Source organism: Papilio polytes, unplaced genomic scaffold (genome assembly GCF_000836215.1).
Source record: "Papilio polytes unplaced genomic scaffold, Ppol_1.0 DF824058.1, whole genome shotgun sequence".
Taxonomy (NCBI): domain Eukaryota; kingdom Metazoa; phylum Arthropoda; class Insecta; order Lepidoptera; family Papilionidae; genus Papilio; species Papilio polytes.
The window spans coordinates 493,962-518,560 of NW_013525146.1; the positions used below are offsets into that span (position 1 = coordinate 493,962).

Below are 24,599 nucleotides of genomic sequence, written 5' to 3' on the forward strand. Positions count from 1 at the left end.
GTTAATATGTTTTTTGCGTTATATTATTTCTGTGAGTTTCGAATTGTTTTGGGATCAGCAAAATGTTATTAGTTAAGAATTTTCTGGAATGATTTAATAATATTTTATTACAGTGACTGTAAAACGCATAACTGTTATAATAAAATTTGACTACTCCCGGTTTCTTGAGAATTGGCGCTTAATCTTTGATTTTTTATGGTTGTTAGAATTTTATTGCCAGCACTAAATTGCTAAATTCTCTGAATGTTTAAAGTAGTTTATCTTTTTTATTAGGAACCTAGAGTAAGTACGTTTGTTTAAATTTTGTTATAGTTTTAACCAAAATCTTGGCCGCTCTATGAAAAATTAAGATTATTATGTCTGTATCTAAAAAATCGTTAAACATCTTTACTAATATAAAAAAGATGAAAGATTTGTATTTTTGTATGTAACAACTCAAAAATTGCTGGGCCTATTTTAAAACTTTTTTCACCTTTAGGATGGTAATTTGTTAGTAACATTATGTTTTTAATTTGACTCGGGCGGAGTTGCGAGCAACAGCTAGTCATTTATATGCTGCACTTCATTTTTATGTATGTTCCGTATGGAAGATGATCCGTGCTATATTGTTTAGGTATCATGTTTATTACTTCCATTTTATGTTCCATCATCTATTACCTAGGTCACAGTCAATTGACCTGATTGCCAGTATCGTAATGGTCCTTGTATATTTTTAACTATGTTTTTTCGATTTCATCTTATCATAGGACAAATAGCTAAAAACAATGTCTTATTTAAATGCCAAAGTTAATGCAAAATTTGTTTCTGTTGTTTTATTGAAAACGTTATTGCATTCAATCTCTTTAAGTTTTCAATATTTGTGTATAAAAAAAATAATTCAGCTATGGTTTCTTTAAGTATCACTTAGCCTACTTTACTAATGTAACTTAAAGTTCACGTAACACTCAGTAGTTAATATTTAAATCGTCAAGTAAAGTTTCTATCATACATCCTGTGTTGAAGCATGGCCTGGTCTCAGGTGATCCTTTGCATTGTTCTTGGCCGGCCATCTGGAAAATGAGGGGGTCGAGGTCAGTCGCCGATTACAACTGGAATGCGGTTTGTTTATTACCGACGGTAATCATAGGTTAAAGTTAGCTAAAATTGATTTAGTGTGGAAATAAAGTACAGGTTTGTGTAGGTTGGTGTAGTTTACGAATTTCGTTTTTAATTTGCAACCGTGTTAGGTAGTTAAAAACACAAAGGTTGTTAACATTTCTAACATATTGTGTAAGCGTCCAGTATCATAAAACTAAACGAGTGGTTTCTAAGAAAATGGTTGTAGTATTTTTTTTAGAACTTAAAATATACTAGTATGAATACGCAGTTTTAAAATACCGCTTGAGTTTGAAAAAATACAAACGAAAGCAAAACACGTAAAGAAATACTTTAAATGATTATGCGAATTACGTATAAAGAATTCATGCTTGATCATCATTCGTTACTCGCCTTTGACTATAGAGAAATGGACTAAACAAAGAGCCACCTTTGTTCTAAATAAATTAAGCCACTTGTTGCGGTGGGAAATGTCTTTATGAACATATGCGGATTTGAAGAACCTATTTCGATTTTATTCGTCAGAGGGGGATTAGGGGCTCGAGCTTGACAGGTCCTGTCACTTAAAAATCAAAGTTCGTATACGTTGGTGAAATCGCTTCGATTCGACAGCGTTACGAATTCGGCGCAATCCGATACAATTGGATAGAGTCGCATGTCAAGCGTAAACGGATACGAACGTATTGCGATATTTAGATTGAATATAAAATTGTAAATGGCAACGTTTCGGATTTATTGAGAAATATTTGATACGTCGGCAATTTCGGGTAGAATTTCAGCTACATATCAAAACACGATGAAATTGTATACAGAAATAAGAGCGTAAACCTTGAGGAATTGCACTCTTTCAAATCAAGTCGAATATATTTTTCCAGTATCTGCATACATTACATCAACGGCAAAATCATATACTTCTAACTAATGTTGTAAATGCGAAAGTTTAGATGGATGGATGTTTGTTGGAGTTTGTAGCCTAAACGGCTGAACGAATCTAGATGAAATTTGCCATAATTGTAGAGGATAGTCCAGAAGAACACATACTTACTTTTGTTATGTTTAATTCCACGCGGACGGAGTCGCGGGCGGAAGCAACTAATTTTTAACTCCAAAAAAGTTGTTTGATAGTTATAAAACAAAAGGGATATAAAAACAAAATAAATGAATATCACACATGTTCATAAAAGAAAGAAAACAAATGCACGTAGAGCTATTTCCAAAGTAATTAAGTGTGTCCGCTATCACAAACACAAGTGGCACTTGTCAACAGTAGATAAACGAGGGCTTTGATTTTCTCAAGGCTTTCCGTCTCCCATCGTCTCGTTTGTGCTAACAAGGAATGCTTTATGCAAAGCAACAGAATCAGTGATCACTGTTATTCAAAGATGCACTGCATTTGTTTTTTGTAGGATTTTCTTGTAACAGATATCTGTTAGTGTTTATTCTCTACTGCTAATGTATCTTGTTCTAAACCAATTCAGTTAGTAACGTCATTTGAAATACATCTAACTGGCGTAGTCTCTTGCATCTAATCTTACTAATATTAACAATGCGAATGGAATAGATGGACGTTTGTTAGAGTTTATAGCCTAAACTACTGAACGGATTTCGACGAAATTTGGCGTAAATGTAGAGGAAATGTGGAAGAACACATAGGCTACTTTCTTTTGTTTTTTGTTTTAATTCGGAGAATGGTTCTTGAGCGAAACTTAGTTTGTAAATAAATGTAAGTCCGATTGTAGATACATTTTAGTTAGGTTTAAATTATTTTTGATACATAGCTAGTAGGTATAAATATATGTTTGTCCGTACCACAGCTGTGTGTAGACTATAAAGTTGAAAAAATATTTGTCTTTGATCAGAATCTTTCCACGTAACGCTCAGTATGTTTGATATCGTCGTGGTGGACACGTTCCGTTGTCTCGTGGAATAATGTTATCAGATGTAATATATGTATATACCGTGCACCTGTTTGTTAGCTAGTTATTAAGAAAACATGCGCTCAGACATCCTGTGAGTAAATTGTCCTTGGTAACTTTTTGTGATGTGTTATTTAGACTAGCTTGTTTATCATTTCATCTGTACTTATATCTTACTTCTTACTAATATTATAAATGCGAAAGTTTACATGGATGGATGTTTGTTATAGTTTGTAGCCTAAACTGCTGAACGGATTTCGATGAAATTTGGCATACACGTAGAGGATAGTCTGGAAGAACACATTTTTTTTTTTAAATTCCACGCGGACGGAGTCGCAGGCGAAAGCTAGTTATTAATAGTTTGGTTGAGTATTTTGAGTCTGGATTTGTATTTTTTAAACGAATTAAATATCTTCAATTTGTGAAATTTTCCACAACCTTATACATCGATATTTTCCTCTTTAAATCGATATAATTTACGTTTCGCTTACGAAAGAGCATACACGTCTGTGTTTGTGGAAACTAGTATGACCATATTTTCTTTAATTTCGGACTTTTCCGGGTTTTATATTTAAACAAGTCTTTAATTTCTTAATTTATGTTTTACATTGTATAAAATTATAATGAAAAGATAATATGCCAGAAAATTTAGGTAAAGATGAGTGTAAATATTTTTCGGTCAGCGTACACAAAAAAAATCTTCTAAAAGTTGTTATAAATCTGTTCACAATGTGTGTACAAGGTTGTCACATTGGGTACTCGTTTGTTTAAGTATTGTACCGGTTACGTCGTGGTCCGGATTCGAACCGGACGTTGGGTAAAGGGTTGCAACATTGTACGTTTGCACACATACATTTGCGTAGGTAATCTGTGAAAGTTTGATAACCCTAGATGGCAAGGTTGAAGAATTATTTGCTCTCTCATGTATCTTTTACACATGTGAACAGTTGTGCAAATTTTATCATAAAAAAATACAGTTCAAGTATTGTTTGATTTCAAAAGATAACAAAATTATTAAAACTTAAGCTATAAACTTTTAATAATATAGATGTTATAATTAAGACGGAATTTGCTTTCCTTGCATACCTTTCGACCCGGTTACTCATTTTGTTTGTTTTGCATTAATGACGTCATTATTATAAACAATGGCGCATCTGTATATAAAGTGTGTTAAATTAATAATCAAAAATTTTTCCTCGCACGAAAATAACTTATAATATATGTCTTGGAGTTAGTCAACTTCATTATGCATGTTTCTACATGTCAAAAATAATCTTTTTGTACACCAAAAATACCAATTTTTACTCCCTTGAATTATTTACTATTAACATACTCCAGTGAACCCCGACTGTTGGAATTAAAAAAATACATAATATGTTCTTCCAGACTGTCATATCTATGTCAAATTTCATCGAGACGCATTCAGCCGTTTATGCTACAAACTCTAACAAACATCCATCTACATTAGTAAGTTTAGTAAAATGTAAAAGTAAGTAAGTTTAGTAAATGTAAAGTTTAGTAAAAGTAAAAGTAAAATTAAATAAAGCAAGGAACGTTCTAGATCTACATGGAACGTTATTATTATGAACTTAGTATTTGTTATTTTATACAGGACAATTAAATAAACAGATTATTCATTTAGGCAGGTCCAAGTTTTGTTTTGACGGCGGTATTGTAAGCACTGGTTAGTCATATCAGCTTTAAATAATTATGACAGAGGAAGCGACGTATTCGGTGTGATATAGTGTAAATAATGTAAATAAAGTCCTGTTTTGCTTTGAAATGTTAATCATTAACGGCCGATTACTGAAACGACATATAAATACAGCGTCGTTAATGAGAAATCCACGCTTGAACTTTGAATTGTATTAGAGTTTTGACATCTGTTAGATTGTAAGCGGCGCTAACGAAGAGAAATGTGTAAAATACTATACCGTATGTTAAACTTGTATAATTTTTTTTTAATACATTATAGGTCTCTTGATTTCCTACTTTAATTTAATTAAACAGAAATATAGTTAAGTAACATAGCCAACAGTGTTGTTAATTTAATTTGAGTTACTAATTTTTACAAAAGCAACAATCAACTATAAAAATCGATTGAACCAAACTCATTAATTAACACGAATTAACATACCAATTCTCATAATTACCGTGGAATTTTACAGCAAACATCTGTACAAGTGCTATCTCAGTTTTACAAACGAAACGAAAGAGACGCCGACATGTTTCCGTGAATGTTTCGTCAGTGGAAATACGTAGTGAAGCAATAGTAAACAATAAGTTTAATTTAAATAGCAACAGTGACGCACAAAAGCCGCGATAAACGTGGCTCTAACCAAAAGGTCACGAAATACAAATATAATGAATACGTCCATAGTAATAAGTAATATAATAAAATATATTTTTTCTCTTGTCACGAATTATTACTTTAACTTTTCTAGCTTTCGTCCGCGATTCCGCGTGGAATTAAAAAAACACTAAGTAGCCTATGTGTTCTTCCAGATTGTACTCTATATCTATGCCAAATTTCATCAAAATCCGTTCAGCGGTTTAGGCTACAAAGCCTAACAAACATCCATCCATTTATCCATCTAAACTTTCGCGTTTATAATATTAGTAAGATTTCTCTCTAGATGAATTGAATTCCATTAATTTTAAACATTAAAGCTAATCTATTAAGAACTGAGTGTTTGCAGCGGGCATTCACGTAATATACTATTTAAATTTTTATAACTGTAATTAAATTGCATAATATCAGTTGACATAATTAGTTGCAAGATAATATCTTATATAACTGCATATTAAAATAATAATTAGTTTTATAAAGTGTTCATTCCGCACGGGAAACACATTTTAATTTAAAACTTCTTGCGTATTGTTTTTATTTAGACACTAAAACTTAAGGTATCCGATACTCGTTTATTTAACGGTTTCCTTAAATTTTAAAGTCAAAAATACGGAAACATAATTAACAATTCGTATGATCGTAATTGTATTATTTTAATCACACCCTTATGTTATCTGCACAAGGTCTACATTCCCATGTGTCTGCCTGCACGGAACTGCATTCATTGAGCCCTGTAAGGTCAAGGGCGCACTATGGAATGCGGTTCCCAGTAATGGATGCTGGTGAACTTTTTGCAAACTTTTGCACGTACAAGGCAGACTAGAATTCTATATTTACTTTTCATTCTAGTAACATTTAGTAGTATTTTGGACAATTAAAACATAAATGAACCATCAAAGTTTTTAATTAACACAAAAATAAGTATGTTCTAGTCTTAATAAAGCCTGACTACCATACTTTTAAGACGGTAAATGTCTCCCTTAGTGTAGATTTAGTTTAAGAAATCACTATACATGTCCCTAATGGCCGGTTTCCCAGCTACGTTTAATCAATTGTTAGTGTTGCACATTCGATAACTTCATAAAATGTTCCAACACTAATGAATCGCTAGGCAATGTTAAAGAAAGTGGAAACTTCAGAAACCGAGCATTAATGATAATTTAACGATTCGAAAGGCCAATATAGACCTAAGTATATGATACTGATAGACATGCCGTCTGAATTTAGCGTGCCTCTGGTGCGGTCTGTGAAAACGTCTATCTCTATGACGCATTCGAAGACGTGATAGACGGCCAATTTAAATTCTTTGAATTCCAACCACTATTATGAACAGCGTACATATATTTTGAAGAATGTTTCAGTGTAATGTTTAAACTACACAGATAAAGGATTAGATATTTTTTCTTTATGATTTTTTAAAATTCACGTACAGATACCATTATATGTAAAATTTTCGTAAGAAAAAAATCACGTCTAGTTTTACAACTCACGAAATTGACCTCACGTATCTTAACAACGTCTTAACGTGATGTATGTAAATATTATAGACTAAAGAGGAAAGGATTTGGCAAGCAGTCGTTGTACTGAATTCTCACAATTTGTGAGGAGAGAGTTGAACATGAGGAACAAACGTGTTTATAAATGTCATCATGAAAAAAAATGTAAACACAAGTTAACTCAAAAGTTTAGACCTTGTTATTTCACAATGAGGCAAGTGCGAGCTTGCCAGGTCCTGTCTCTTAAATATCAAAGAAATGTAACAATATGCGAAGAATTCGTACGTAGTGACGCAACGCACCCCCCAGTTTAAGTACGCGTAACGCATTGCTGCGTATTTCAAAGAAATTTGTACGAACAATGCGTTTGACTCTTGCGTAACTTTGGTCGGAATTCACCGCACTTATGTAAATGTTAACCAGTTTCTTTAGAAATTTATTTGGACAAACAAAGGTTATTATTAATAAAAATATATAATTTTAACGAAATAAGTGTATTTTTACATTTAAATATGTTAAATTACACTGATATTCGGGTCTTTATATAATTCTTATAAATAATATATCTTTAATCTTGTCTATGCAGATTCTTTAATTCTTTTGGTAACATCTTATTCAACTTTGTTAATATTTAAATTATTTCCAAAGAGCATTTTCTTTTCCGCCTTTTACCCGACACGATTACAAATTGCATTAGGTAATTTGTTAAATAAAGCGAATAATTTGCTTTACCTTGTTAACGGCAATAGGTCAATGAACTCTTAAACAATAACTTACCCACGGTAGCTGTACAGCCTAGGCATGATAACCTAGAAATCACGATAAAAACTAAGAAATTAACATTACGATTGTACTGATCTTAGCGGTACTAGCGCCCTGCGTTGTTATTCTACGGCACCTCTTTTTTAGCACTTAAGAGGGAAGGAGTAAACAGGGTTACGACACTATCATTACTACTACGCCCCCACTAAGAGTTTGGAGCCATCGTAAGTTTGTGGTGAGTTATGCTAAAGAGTTATTTGAGATTGTGTAATTAGCAAATCTGGCATGACCCGTTCTGTCCAGCGCTCTGGGCGATGGATCAACCGCGCCATACACTAACGCCGACCGTTAATAAGGTATGTCGCAGACGCAGAGGTACATAAGTCTATTAGGCCTTTTACAAGGAATTAAAAATAAACAATATGTTTCCGATCTCCATCACTTTTACAACAATAATCTTATTCTTACGATATTTATAATGCGAGACGTTTAAATGATATCTCTATTACAAATCTGACATCATAGCCGGACCGGAGACTTTCATAATGCATTGGAAACCGTACCAATGTCGTGGACGTGACGTCATTCTGCTTTCTCAACACAGCGGATGTCTTGTGGATTCGCGGGTTTTATAACGTTTTATATGCAGATGTCAACAAAGTAATAGTTGTTAAATAATTGATATGGAGGTGGAGGAGATGCATAGGAAGGGGAAATATCCTCTTTATGTGCGTCTCCTCCTCCGTCGTATAAGGGTAGGCAACGCATCTGCAATTGCGGATGTCTATGGGCAGCGGTCGCTTCGCTTATTTGGCGGTTTCAGATGGCCGCTTGCTCGTTTGCCACCTTGTTATAAAAAAAAAAAAAAAAATTGGTTTTGTTTTGATAATGTGACAGTTGAAGGTGGATTTAGATTGTGGTTTTACATAACGAGTAGCGGAGTTAGAAGTTAAACCTATTACAGAGGACTGTCCAGGGCTTACCTTCTGAGTAGAAACGTTTCTAAATTTATTTAAAGTTCTTATTTGTTTGCTTGTTTTAAAGCTGTAATCGATGTAATTAGGATCTCCTCCGTGTTATTTGCCGCTATTAGATGGTTATCGTTTAATTGCGGGTTTTTAACGCTATTTTATTGTTTTTGTGATGTAGAGTTTTACTTAGTTACATCTTTAAATATAGATCCGACTTTTATATTATAATTATGAGTTATAACTGCCATTGTACTCCAGAAAAGCAAACCATAGTCAGAATTTTATATCATAGACGAGAGTACCCTTTTAGAGTAACGTATCTAGCGTTGCAATATATATCTATGTTAAAAGTGCTATTAAATTGAACATTACTAACAAGTGAAACTATATATTTGTACATCGGCTATAAAACACAGTTGTATGTTTATGTGTAGAATTCCTCAACAGGTGGGGCGTACCATGCGCGGCTCGGCACCGCTCTTTTTGTTGATGCTCCGAGATCAGCTGACCTTTAGTGCTCTAGGTTTTATGTCGACAGTGTAATATACTTGAGATTACATAGACTAAATGCACATAGAGTAAAAAAGCCGTGTATGTTAATTGACTAGAAAACAGAGAATATCTCAGATAGAAATCTTACTTCTTGCTAATATTATAAATGCGAAAGTTTAGATCTATGGATGTTTGTTATAGTTTGTACCCTAAACTGGATGAATGGCATTGATGTAAAGGATAGTCTGGGAGAAAACATACAATACTCACTTTTGTTTTTAATTCCGCGCGGGAAAAAGTATCTGTACATCTTAAAATATACTGTTTCTCTTGAAAACATATTTTTTAATTGCGAAAAAAATATGTCACCAAGGTACTCTAACGTACTAACGAACAATTTTTTCTCTCTACATCTATACTACTATTTTAAAGAGGAAATATTTGTGTTTTTGTACGTATTAAAATAATTCAAAAGCTACTGGGCCGATTTCAAAAAATCGTTCTCCATTAAAAAGCTACGTTATCAGTGAGTGCCATAGGCTATATCTTTTAATACTTTTTTTTAATTTCACGCAGACGAAGTCGCGAGTAACAGCTAGTGATAGATATGAATTAAATATTAGTATGAGATGCAGCATAGTTGATAGGTCATGCGAGACTGGGCGGTGTGGTACCGTGCGGTGCCAGGCGCCGGCCATTCACGTACTAATACTGTGTTATGTACCAACGTTCAAATAATTTATATGCTACATCTCAATTACTTGCTCTCATATCAATTGTTTACATACGATTGGTAGCACTGGTAGCTTTTGGTTAGTTGAAAATAAAGAGTGTACCAAATATTATCCAAACAAACTTTATTCTCTACTGTAAACGTAACAAAAGTAAATGTTTCTCGGGTTATCTCTATGTTACGTAGTTGATTAAAGTTGGTAAAATCCGGAATATTCTACCAAAGTAAGTTAAATGGACTACTATAATTATAGCATATACTAGCTTTCGCCTGCGACTCCATTCATTTAAACTCGCATTTAAGATATTAGTAAGAAGTAAGATTAATTTAATTTTTCTGCTAGTACCCATTTTTTCATATAAAACCATGTTATTTTGTATGTTAGTGCAACTACTATACCTAATGAATAGTACGAATATAACAAATACATACATATATATATAAACATACCTCACAATAGCTGCATAACTTCACGTCACTAAAATAAATTATAAATTCGCCCTTGGTCGACAGTTTGCGAACTTGATGGTATACGATTGTGACATTTAGTGCTAAGGAAATAAAGTAGAATATTGCTTGTCGAATGTTTAATTGATGTGTCGAACAAAAAAGGATGACCAATTCAATGTTATTCTTTATGTTACATTAGAGATTTATTATTATGTAAACAATTTTTGAAAATATGAAAATGTGACTTTGTATTATTAGAGATGATTTTAATTGTATCTACCTAATTAACTTTAACAACTAGAGATCTGATTCCCGCCAGAATGGCGCGCTATTCCAAGACGTCTAAATGACGTTGACAGCTGTCAGATAGGGACGGGACATCTGTGCCGATTTTCTAGTGTTGTCCGAGTTTTACAGTATCAATTTAATCATATGTTATTATAATTTTTCGACTAAGGTGTTTCCTTGTGCAAAAGTAAATGAATTTGGCCGCGAAAGCCAATAATGTACATTGTCTACAAGAACAGATGTAAAGCCTTGCGTGGCCGATAATTATAAAGGTCGACTCCAATTGTGATGTTCAAATGTCACACACCTACGCGATGCGACCTCATACAATCTATACTGGTTCATTTCCTTAAAATTTACTCATTTTGGTAAATATTTTATAGTTGTAACACTGAAAGTCGACATATTTAAAGCGTTTTTCAAAGCAGTTTAGTAGTTTTTGAGTTTTAAGAACCTAATTTAGTACTGTATTGTGGTTAGTTTTTTCATAAAGAGAAAATTATTTTTTCGATAAAGGTAACAAAAAGCTTATATTCCTCTCCTTGTTGCATCTGCTGGATTGCAGTGATTTATTGGTCCTCATGCTTGGTTGAGTATCCCTACCTCAATGTGACCATGTTCTTTATAACTTTATTATAACTACCTCTTGCTCCCGACATCGCCCGCGTAAAATAAATAAACAGCCTATATTACTCACTGATAACGTAGCTTTTTAATGGTGAAAATTTTGAAATCTGCCCAGTAGTTTTACAGAGTTATTTCAAACCGTACAAAAATACAAATCTTTGTAATATCAGTATAGGAGTCTAGGTCGTTCACGAGTTGCAAGCAATAAGAGACCTTACTGGTTACTGTTATATTTCAATAACAGTCGTTTAAAACGGTATCCTGCGCAACCTACGCGTCCTTAGCAATCATATCTCGACGATTTCCACCCACGCTAAGTTAACAATGATTACACTTGTATACCAGCGATTGCTATTTTAAGAACATAGTTTCCTGGTTAGAGAATCTGTTTAAGTTTTACAATCAATGTTAATCAAAATTGTACCACGCCTTTATTTGACGATAATCAGCTGTGTGTTTGATGCTGTCTGATCTTTCAAGACAATAATAAATGACAAGGACTTGAATAGCTTGTATTCAAACAAACGATAGTTTAATATCGTGAAAATATATAGCCTAAAGCGCGTCGTAAGTATAGGGCTTTTTATTAAAGAAATAATTATTCATCAATATGCTGTGATTGCCTCCTCCGCCACGAAGTAATGTGTGTTTACGCTTTATTATATTAGTATTGTTTGATATTGATTAAATGTAATATAATTTACCTCCTAGACGTTATTGAGTGGTCTACAAATATACGGAACCTTGAGTTATATTTAAACGCACACGTCGAATGAGATTAATAATGTAACAGACTTACATTTGTATGCTATCAAAGTATGTATACTTTTAAAGTATTCTTCGTTAATAAGAATATAGTATTCATACAGCGTTGTGTTCACGTATTCTTGTATTCTTGTGCCAATGTTTCGAGTCCGGGATATTAATAGTTAGGTTGATTTGGATTCTGTGTTGATGTTTACACAGCGTTTGTATATTTGTTGAACTTTGGTTGTTGATGATTACAACATGGCCGAAATAAACTTCTTTATTTAGTTTTGTAGCGTTGGTTTATTTTGGTTTTAAATTGACTAAAACTATGAGATGATCGTTTTGAATGTGTAAATTAAACACTTTGCACTTTTAGTATTTTAATTGCCGTTTAAGCAGAACCTTAGGGTTTATTTCGAAGGCCAAACGGTCTATCTTTGAGACCTTTTAATATGGCACTTAACTTTGACTGTGTAAAATAAAAAATCTAAATGTTTTTTTCTATTACAGAGGAGTCTTCCCATGGAAAAGCAGTTCATCAAAGACTCAAGAATCAACCACCACTGGTGTTACTTGGCGTCTCTTCGGCAGCAAGTCCACCAACAACTTGTCAGTTAAGACCAGCTCGGAGAGTCAAAAGTCATTGACCCCTGTCTCGTCGGCGGCTAACACCCCACATCATCACAAACGACAGGGTAGCTCCGCCAGTGAGAAGCAGTTTGAAGATTTAGTCGCAAGTTCTATTGCCCTCATACAACATGACAGGTGAGTTTTTTTATAAATCGTATAGACGACAAACTAAGCTGTCCAATCTATAATCCTAATGAAGAGGAAAGATTTATATTTTCGTATGTATTTAAATAAATCAAAAAGTACTGGGCCGATTTCAAAAATTCTTCCACTGTTATAAATTTACGTTATCGCTGAGTAACATAGGCTACTTTTAAATTTCACGTGGACGAAGTCGCGAGCAACAGCTAGGGGAGAATAACGAAACTAAAGAAGACTTAATAGGGACTTTGTCATTAACCAAAAGTATCATAAGATCTTTATTGGTTTTTTAAAGTTTAACAGAAATAGTTGTTGTGTTGAAAACAGTTGTAGTGATGTTCAAAACACTTGTAGTGTTGTTGAAAATAGTTGTAGTGATGTTGAAAATAGTTGTAGTGTTTTTGAAAATAGTTGTAGTGATGCTGAAAACAGTTGTAGTGTTGTTGAAAATAGTTGTAGTGTTTTTGGAAATAGTTGTATTCTATGAAAATAAAGGGTTCTGTAGAATATAAAAGTGGTACTGATGGTATGACTGTCTATTATTTATATACAAACTTAAATGATTAACTGTGTGATGAGCAGACATATATTTTATAAATAAAATATCGAAATAATATTTACTCCATATATTAAAAACATGTCTGATTTGCTGTCTAATTATACGTGTTAGTATTATTTTTTAAGAGTAATATTTCATATATTTTCTTATTAGTATTGAATATGGCCCATCTTTAGTCTATTTAAAAAATGTTTAATAGTAATGTTGTTTGAACCAAATAATTAGGATGTTGAAAACATACGGATATTGTACAATAGTACAATTGTTGTTACTATGTGTTCTCGAAGTTTCTGTGTAATTGCTGGAAGTGACTCGAATACAGATTCCCTTTTAACTTCGAAGCGTTTTTTGTTATATTTCATTTGTTTTTGATATTTCCCCAGTTTTAATAATGAATACGTTTTATTGAACAGAATAAAAAACTTTGTTATATGTTTACGGGCCTCAGTTCGTAGCTTATTAAATTGTGTGGGTGTGAAAATGAGGTTATATTTGGGTGTGTAGCCCAAGCTAGGACAATCAACCGTATCGATTTTTAACTTAGTAACTGTTCATTAACTTAAGTATAGCCATTTTAATAATAGAATAAGAACGCGCGCACACCTGCGATTAAACTATCGCATAACTGTTTAGTCTCGCTTTGATTCTTATGAGCTTATATGGAGGTTCGCCTACTACTCGATTTTTAGTAGTGTAACTTAACAGTTGTATTCGCTGCAAAGGAATCGACAATCGCACAATGTTGTGCGATAGTTTAGTCAAAGGTGTGCGCCTGCTCTAAAAGAACCTTGAATTTTAACAGCAAAAAAAAGATCGTTTTATGTGGACGTCCGGAAATCCAACTGAATCTGTTTACGAATCATAAGTTTAGTGCGGCCCCTAGTGAGAATAGATTGATGATCCCTGCTTTCTAGGATCTTCTCCGGGTTGCTTGCAGTTCGTAGCAAGTTCGTGACTTGCTTGCGGATGGTTGCGGGCCGCAATTTGCGCAGTTTGATCCCACAAATGCATACGTCAGAGAATTTGCTTATTAGAGTAAATTGCAGCAGAACTATCCAGTATTAACAAACTAAAGTCAATAAATATTTTTGAGGACTATCTATGGATTACTAGCCCTTCAGTTAATTCTTATGAATTTAATATAAACGCCATATTATATCATAATTGTTTTTTTAGAATGCGCGTGAGAACAATCACGACGTATTCCTTCAAGGTAATCTAGTAAGAAATATTTTTGTACGAAATTCACATACGCTTATATTCTATGTCAAATCAGGTTTTACAGCAATTATTTTATAACGCAATAATGATTTCTTTTGCGTTTTAAGTATATTTTAACATTGTTAGAGGTTTTTCTACGATTTCAGCTAAGAATTGTAATATTTAATACATTTTTCAATTTTGTTAGTGACAACCCTATGACTAACCATAATAGCGGAAATACCGGGGGATAATGAGAGGCCGAGCATTGCAATTCGCACGTAACTGCAGGGCTTTTTGTGCCCCGTGCAAATGCAGCATTAGGATTTGTTAAATTAGACATGCAGTCATTATTACAATAATTGTAAAATATATTTTCCTGTAGAATCAAAATAAGATATAGGTATCGATTTTAAGTACAAAAATAAGTTATTGAAAGGGACGAAAGTTTTTGGACAAAGTATTCTAGTGAAAACATACATTTTTAACTTCTTATTTTGAGATTTTATTTATTCATTTACTTGGCCTAAATCTATGTCACCATGATTCTATAAATTAAGTACATATGTGTAACGAGGGAGGCGGCTGGGGTTCATCCCTCTCCTACGTCCCGGATGTACGAACGTACTAATGGTTACCGATCAATTGTGAACTTTGGCAGTTCACAATTGAACAAAAAAAACAATCAAATACTAATATCTCTTAACAAAGTTGTCAAGAAAATTTTAAAGATAAAAAAAAAGATTTTTCAGGTTTTAAATTTCAGTCTTACTACAGCAAAAAGAAAAATAATATTGATAGTTCACAAATATTTCCTCAATAAAACGTTACCCCAGACAAAGTGTTTCTTTAAAGAACTGATGAATATATATTCTCGTATTGTCGGTACAGCCACAAGCGAAAGTTTGAGTTCGACAGACACCTCAATTGACTTGAATTGATTCGACAAAGCTATAGACTATTCTGTCTGGAATAGGGTCGGACCCTTCGTTATTTTCAACGTCAGGAGGGAGTTATTAAGATGGGGAGTGACTCTATAACTATAGACCAAAAGACGTCTATAGTTATAGAGAGTCACTCCCAGTATTACAATATTATGTTAACTTTTATAAGACAGGGCAATGGTACCAAATGTAATTCGTTTAGATTCAAACTATCTCTATCTCTGTTTATCCCAATAGGTGTGAGGGAGATAAAACAAGCGAGCGTATTAAACTTCGTCACGGGTCAATGCTTGAATTTCTTCGAAATTAATATTAATAAGGTTGTTGCCGTCTAATAGTCTAGCTGGCCGATAGACGGCATTAAGTAGAAAAAAAACTAAATCATAAAGGATTTCTAAGGTATTTGACCCTCTTTTAACCATATTACACGTATAAATATGGAATATTTTAAATTTGTGTCATTCACCTGTATTCTTTACTATTTTACTAATTTTATAAAGGGCATTTTTTTTTGTATGTATTCGATTCACGTAAAAACTACTTCGCTGGTCTTAAAAATTTTTTCACCATTAGAAAGGCAATTTATCTATAAGTAACATAGGCTACATTTTTTGTTATTTTTTATTTCACGCGGACGAAGTCGCGAGCAACAGCTAGAACTCTTATAAAGCCTTGCAATATTAAACTATGCAAAACCTTTGTACGGCAGTTCTATACTGCACTAATATTTAATATGTATAATTGCTTATTAAGTAACGATGTCCTAGATTTCTTAATGCAAATAGGATAACGTGTTTGTAGATGCAACATGAAATTTAAGCTTATAAAAAATTCTGAGTTCATAAACATGCGATGTTTACACGAACGAATGGGTTCGTTTGGTTGAGCTAACGCACGTTACTAACTGGGGTAAGGTTTCGGCGTTTTTTTAGAGATTATTAACATACATTGTTGCTTGCGACTTCGCCCGTATGGTATTGAAAAATAAGAAAAAAAAAATTGCGTGTGTCACTTATAGATAAATTACCTTTCTAATGATGAAAGAATTTTTAAGATCGGCGAAGTAGTTTTTACGTGAATCGAATACTTACAAAAATACTAATCTTTCCTCTTCATAATACTAGTACAGATATAGACTAGCTGTTGCTCGCTACTTCGTCCTCTTGAAATTAACAAATAAATGTAGCCTACGTTAGTCAGAGATAAATTACCTTTCTAACGGTGAAAGATATTTTAAAATTGGCCCAGAAGTTGACTTATTTCAATACAAACAAAAATTCAAATCTTTGTAATAGTAAACGCTCACATAATTAACAATCCTAATAACAACTTTACCTTTGATTTTAGTATTGCATTTGCGTTTTCAGGCCATCCAACCTTCCAGCGAAGTGTACGGAGGAGGCAATGCGGCATCGTTTGGAGCACGCTCGTATGGTGCAGGCGGCGCGACGCCGCGTGGAGCGCGAGGCGGCCGCGCGGCTAGCTCGCGTGCACCACGCGTTGCGACACGAGGAACGTCTCGCGACACACGCACACGAGTGGTCACGTACTATATTGCCTGATTGGCATAACATGTGAGTAAACTTGTAAAATAATCGTAGATGTAAAGCTAAATGAAATTGTTAGTGTCATATATGAAAGATAACTTCTTGCTGACGAGTCCCACCGCGTGATAGAAAATGTAGCTTACTATCGTTCGTCCGCGTGAAGTTCAAAAAAACAAAAGTTCTTCCAGACTATCCTCTACGTCTATGCGAAATTTCATCAAGATCCGTTCAGCCGTATAGGCTACAAACTCTAAAAAACATCCATCCATCCGTCTAATCTTTCGCATTTATAATATTAGTAATATGTTACTCACAGATTATCTTTCTAACGGTGAAATATTTTTATAAATATATTCTTAATATAAAGAGGAAAGATTTGTATTTTCGTATGTAGTGAAAGACTTCAAAAACTACTTGACAGATTTTAAAAATTCTTTCACCGTTAAAAGCGTATCTGTGAGTAACATAGGTTATGTTTTTTTTCAATTTCACTCAGACGAAGTCGCGAGCAACATTTAGTATTAGTATAGATATAGATATGGTCTTTAATTATATAGTAAAATTTCTTCAAATGATTTGAGTTTTTTTAAGAGATTTAAGACACAGCTTCTCACTATAAATTTGTTTATTCTGTTTCTATCGTGATATGCTTGATTATTTAATATAAGCCATAAATTGACTACTTCTTGGCCCATGTAATAAGTACATCAGTCGCAAGTCGCCGTGCATTGAGTCGAGCGATGAACCCCGCCATAGCTGTGTTTACATTACAGCAGTAACTGTCGTCATAATAAATGACGATCTTCGGTATGCGAAGTACCTATATGCAAAACATATTTGAAAATACAGACTTTGACTAGCTTTCGCCCGCGAAATTGTCCGCGTGGAATTAAAAAAAACAAAAGTGAGTATCCTAAGCGTTCTTCCAGAATGTCCTCTACATCTCTACCAAGTTTCTTAGAAATCTGTTCAGCCGTTTATGCTACAAACTCTAACAAACATCCATCCATCTAAACTTTCGCATTTATAATATTAATAATTAATAATATGATTTCAAATTAATTTATGTTACAGGAAAAATTCCAAGCGTACGCTAGAACTTTGGTGGAGCGGCCTACCGCCGTCAATTCGCGGCAAAGTATGGCAACTGGCGATCGAGAACAAACTAAAAATCAGCCCCGAAATGTACCAGGACTTTGTCGCGAAAGCTAAACAGAAGCTTCTAGAAGCGCAGCAGAGACGAAAGAAGTTAAAAATCAAGAATAGAGAAGCTTGCGGTTGTAAAGAGAAGGAAAATAAGGAATCGGATCGTTTATCAAAAGAGGATAATCAAGTATCGGATAAATTTGAATCGGAGGAGGATGAGAAACCGCGGTTAGGTATGCCGAGAAACTTCAGTGAGCAGAATTTGAAAACTCTAAACGTTGAAACGTGCCCGAAAAAGTGTTGTTCCAAATCGAACCCTAACCTATTAGAGTATAACGACGAATGTTCAATGGAGCTGATCCAGTTGGACATAGCTCGCACGTTCCCGCACCTGTGCATCTTCCAGCCGGGCGGGCCCTACTTCGACGTGCTGCACGAGCTGCTGGCGGCCTACGTCTGTTACAGACCTGATATAGGATATATACAAGTAATTTTTTTTATTTTATTTCATACCAAAAAAAATACACCAAAAACGAAATAAATAAATGACATTGTTTTCATTCCAGAATTTTCCATACACTGTATAAATTACATATGCCTATATTATAAGTGACATGTGGTAATATAAGTGTGCGCACACCTTTGACTAAAATATCGCACAACTGTTTTGTCTCGTTTTGATTCCTAAGAGCTTATATAAAGGTGCGCATACTACTCGATTTTTAGTTGTGAAACTAAACAGTTGAAGGCTACGAAACAATCGACAATCGCACAGCAGTTGTGCGATACTTTAGTCTAAGGTGTACGCCCACCTTAGAGGTGAAAGTTTGGATGGATGTTTGTTAGATTTTGTAGCCTAAAAGGTTTAACGCATCTCGATGAAAGTAGGCATAGATAGAGGTTAGTCTGAAAGAACACGTAGGCTACTTACTTTTCGTTTCTTTAATTCCATGCGAACGGAGTCGCGGGCGATAACTAGTCTGAAATATTTCAATTTTGGTTTGTTATCTTATAGTATATTTTAAAGTTAGTCCAATTACCATAAATTTAATAGCGTTCAAATGGTTTTTGTGGGATTTTTTTTTAGTTTTTGATAGTTGAAATAGTATAATTATATTACAGGGTATGTCTTTTATCGCGGCGGTGTTAATACTGAACATGGAAGCTCCGCAAGCTTTCGTGTGCTTCGCCAATCTACTGGACGGGCCCGTGCTGCGCGCAGCTTTCACACGGGACGGCGCAGCTATGCAGGTAACAACATTATTTTATAATAATAATTTAATATTATAATAATATAATAAAGTGTAAACACATTACTTTGTGACGTAAAATGTCAGCATTCATAGTATGTGTTTGAATAATTCTTTCTTTAATAAAAAGCCCTGTACTTACGACACGCTTTAGGTTACATATTTTCAGGCTATCGAACTTAGTGGGTAAATATATTAGAAAAAAAATACGATGCGGGAAAGGGATAAATACAAGCGAATGTTAAGAAGCTAAGAATTGGGGTGGCTACGGCTACGAAAACTGAAATTACATCGAATACTTTAATTAAAATCTCTCAAGGTCATAATATTTATGTAACACTTGTGTAAAATTGTGCCCTTCCATCAAGGCAAAAGAGAATCGAAAGCAGTCTAAATTTCTACTATAAAAATCTTTACAATGACTTACGCACACAATTAGGTTTATTCGACTGTAGGGGATGGGGGGGGGCAGCTGCTTTGCCCCCACCTTGTCCATCCCTGGTGATCTGTGTCGTTTCCTTAGCGGCTGTGGAAGGCGTACGGGCGCCTGCTGCGGCACAACCTGCCGGCGCTGGCGGAGCTGGTGGCGCCGGAGCTGTACCTGGTGGAGTGGCTGTACACCGCCTTCGCCAAGGCCATGCCGCTGGACGCCGCCTGCCGCCTCTGGGACGTCTTCCTCAGGGATGGGGACACGTTTCTCTTCAATGCCGCACTTGGTAACTAACTCTTATAGCTAAACCTACGGAATTTTTAAACTTGTAAAAACTACAATTCTTCTAAACTATTGTATATCTATATTAAGGTAGCTTTTACTCAGCAGTCCGTTCGCGCTGTCAAAAAAAAAAACAAAAGTGTGTTCCTCCAGAAATTTTATTTGGATCTGTTGAGGCGTTATAGAGGTATCTTCTAACATCCATCTATCCTTCTAAATATGCCATTTATAATATTAGTAAGATTTCAGCAAGATCCGTTTAGCTACTACGAACTTACATTTTCACTGCCTAATGGCTACTTAACGACACTTAAATATGTAACACCGGGCTTAAACTTCAGACACAAACATCTGTCAGATTGTAAGAGCCTATGTAATGAAAATTGAAACAAATACATCAAAAAAAACATAGATTAAATTTATAAAATCTTTAATGAAAATCGTCTTGTGAGATTGTACTGTTCATTTCTCCATCTCTTCGTTTGCAGGCATTCTCCATCTTTACCAAGACGAGCTGAAAGATATGGACTTCATCTCAGCGGCGCAGTTCCTCACCAAGCTGCCGGAGGACCTGGACCAGGAGGCGCTGTTCAAAAGCATCTCCTCCATCACCATGACCCTGGACGGCATGTCCTTCGAGGAGCTGGCGTCGTGCTGCGAGCTGGAGACGACCCTGGACGATGACGTCACCGTCAGGTTATGATACATTGTGAAATTTGAAGACTTACTTTATAAAGTTTTTCGTATAAATTGTACTTTGAAATGGTCTTTGTATATTTTATAGTTTTTTTAATAAAATTATGAATGTATACTTTTGTTGGTATAGAATTTATCCTATGAAAATTGTAAGAAAATTGTACATTTTAAATTAGATATAATGTTAGTATTTAATTCAATAATTCTTTGTATGTACATAATTTTAAAATGTACATTGGTATATATCAAAAATTAGATTCAACAGTCTTGATACTTTTTCGGAATTATTTGACATGAGTGTAAAATTATGAATTTTCCTATAAAATTGCACGATTTTAATATTTTCCCACCGATTGATCACCTAAGATTGAAAGTAAATAAAGTTATATTTTGAGTAATAGAATTTTCAAGTACATCTTTTATCCTCCAACTAATTTTTTGGCTTCCAATTTTTAGTCTTTTTCTAATTAAAATATTTTTAAAACTCTCTCAATTAAAAGTTTACTATCGATTCCGATTAAAAATATAATGAGGATAATAATTCTTTCTCTTAGAATAATAAATAATAATTTAAAAAAGTTTAGGCAATAATTATATGTAAGGCTTGTGGATTACAACTTAAAAATAAACATGAATCTATTTATTATTACTAAATGTAAATAATAATAATCTTATTTCCTATTTTATAGAGATTATTTACGATAAATGTGTCTAGGAATTAAAGCTGTAAACGACATGATATAGTCTTTATGCGTATTGAAATAAAATCTAATTTGCTCCAACATCAATACATATCATAACTCAGTAATAAGCATAATTTTAATTTAAATCTTTCTAATATTAAGCATGTTTAAAATTTCAAGTATAGATTGCTAATAATTGTAAATTAATAATAAACACCATTATTAAATAAAATAATAAAGTTTCAAGAACCATTGAGCGTTGTATAAAATACGAATTTATTTCTGGCCAGTTGTCAAATATAAAAAATATTGTTACTATTTCGGTACTTGTTTTAAATTTATACAATAAAGTAAAAATGCTTGTTTTTGCATAATTACGTGTATCCAGGGTAATTTAAATTTTATTACTTTACCTACCCTTAGGATATTTGGAATGTTAACTAGGCTACATTTTATAAGATCTAGTTATATACGTCTATGTACAAGATAGGTTGTATAGAATACTAGCTGTTCCCACGCGACTTCATCCGCATGAAATTATGAAAATTTTATTTTATTGTTTACATTTGTCAAATTATCATCAAATGTCAAGTTGGCAGCAACTTATGGTCTCTTTCCCACATTAGGATTTTTATCCAAAATATTTGCCCCTTAAGTTTAAAGGCGTGAAAATATATAGCCTAAAGCGTGACGTAAGTATAGGGCGTTTTATTAAAAAGGGATTATTCAAAAATATGCTGTAATTGCTGACATCTTAGGCAACAAAGAAGTGTGTGTTTACGCTTTATCATAATAGTATAGAAGTATAGATTAAAAAAAAATATATATGATTGTTTGTGACCAGTAACTACTGGTTAACATATATTTATGTTTCGTTATGGATCGTAGTTACGATCGGATCTGAATCATATTTCAAATATAAATAGTTTACTGTGTGTGTAAGGTTGCCTTTTCATCTCAGAAAAATTTACGATTCTCGCATGAAAATTTTCATTTTATTGTCACGTATTGAAGATCACGTTTAATCCACTTTCTCTTCCTACCTTTTTCGTATAAGGTAAGGATGGGAAGGGGAACAGTTAATATATAGGGGTAGCTTCGCTATTTCGGCGAATTTAGGTGGCCGATTGCTCCTCTGCCACATTATGAAAGTATTGAAAGTGATTCTTTTTTGAAATTTTAGAAAGGCTTGATATGTAAAAAGATTGTTAGTTGTTGCGTATGTTAAATATTAGATTTTACGTCTGTATAGTTCTTATATTATCTCTGTCAATTAAAGTAACTTAAGATATCGATACAACGAGTAGTAACCGGCCTAATAATTAGTTGAAATCGAAATACTTTCGACTTTAATTTTAACTCTAGCGTAAAAATATTTAATCTTTACTCTATTCTATTTATAATTAATACTAAAAAATAGTTATCTAAAAAGATTTGCTTCAATGAACTAGCTGTTGCTCGCGACTTCGCCTGCTTTAAATTAAAAAAATTTACCCCATGTTACTCACAGATAAATTACTTGTTTAATGGTGAAAGAATTTTTAAAATCGGCGCAGTAGTTTTTGAGTTATTTTAATTACAAAAATACAGATATAATATCGGTAGAGATTTTGTAAAATGATGTTATTAAACTGGAGGCCTTTTTAAAATATCGTATTATAATAATATTATAGTAAAATAGTTTAAATACGAATAATTACTTACAAATAACGTTACTAGGCCTATTTTTTAACATCGCCGTTTTATAAGCTTTTTCCAATTCTGACAGTTAAATAACGCGCCAAAATAAAAGTTCTTAAACGTTAAATGTATTAAATAAACATTTTGTAGTAATCAATTCCTAAAATTAAGTCTAAAATTAGCTATTAATATGTATTTTATAAGGGAATTTGTAGGAATTAGAAATGCAGTACAAGTTTGAATTTTTTACATATAATTTATCTTACACCAAAAACGGCCTATGATTTTTTAAATTATTTTTATTGATTGCAACGAAAATGTTGGTTTACTCAATTTTATCTCTTTTTCATTCCTACAAATTCCTTCTTTGAATTTAATTATCTTTGTACATCTTAAAGGAAACAGCTTTAATCTGTTTTAGGTTAGTTTTCTTGCCACAGATATTATATGATATTTTTAAAATTCGAATAAAAGTATGTACATATTTTATCTGTAATCACTTTTTAATTGTGCACACGTATTTCGATTATAAAAAAAAGAAATATTGCCAGATTTAATATTATCTAGGTATTTTAAGTGTAATTAAGTTACGCATAGATATACAATCTATAGATACAATATCTACTAAAGTGAGACTTCTGTCTGTTACAATAAAATTTCGAAAATCTACTCTCGATTAGACATTTGACACGTAATGGTGAATTCTATCTCACTTTTTTAATAATAATAATGCGAATGATTAGATGGATGGATGTTTGTTAGCACATATCTTTAAAACGGGTCTCGTTGGAATTTGTCAAAAATATAGAAAATATAGACTACTAATGAAGATTTTTTTCATCCGTAAAAAACCTTTTTGCCTATATTTGTGCTATAGATTGTGCATCTACTAGCTTTCGTCCGTAACTCCGACCGCGTGTAATTAAAAAAAAGTAGCCTATGTGTTCTTCCAAACTACCCTCTACATCTGTCTTTCATCGAGATCCGTTTAGCTGTTTAAGCTACAATATCTAACAAACATCCATCTAAACTTTCGCATTTATGTTAGTAAGTTATGTATCTATAGATTATAAATCTAAGCATATATTTGAAATTGTATGTGATGTGGAGTGATATTAGTAACATTTAGGTTACGTGAAGCCATTTCTAGTAATAGAATATTCTGTGTAAATAGATTTTTTGGTTAGCAAATGCTAATCTGACGACGATCTGTTTGAAATATAATAATAAATATAATATTTGATTGTAATAAATATAAAAATAAATCAATTATGCAGTTTTTTATTTACCCATTTGGATATTAATTATAAGATAATTGCAAATTAATTGCTTAATGAAAATATGAAAGTAACAAAAAAATAATAATAAGGTAATAAGTAAAAGTAATTAGGGAAAATTATTCGCAACATGCAATCTTAAATTCATAGGAATGAAATAGTTGAAAAACGGTACTAAAAGCAAATCCAATCTATTGTGTAAAT

At 33.2% G+C, this 24,599-nt stretch overlaps 1 protein-coding gene across 1 annotated transcript in view; it reads left to right on the forward strand.

The window, feature by feature from the left end:
- Positions 1–21,209, forward strand: part of LOC106100283 (TBC1 domain family member 12-like) — a 28,805-nt gene extending 7,596 nt beyond the window's left edge. Inside the window, exons 2-7 of the mRNA XM_013279095.1 lie at positions 12,441–12,695; positions 16,772–16,978; positions 18,026–18,584; positions 19,220–19,348; positions 19,871–20,063; positions 20,548–21,209. Of these exons, the coding sequence (XP_013134549.1) occupies positions 12,441–12,695; positions 16,772–16,978; positions 18,026–18,584; positions 19,220–19,348; positions 19,871–20,063; positions 20,548–20,762 (1,558 nt within the window). The 3' untranslated portion in view covers positions 20,763–21,209. The remainder of the gene's footprint in view (positions 1–12,440; positions 12,696–16,771; positions 16,979–18,025; positions 18,585–19,219; positions 19,349–19,870; positions 20,064–20,547) is intronic.
- The last annotated feature ends 3,390 nt before the right edge of the window (positions 21,210–24,599 follow it).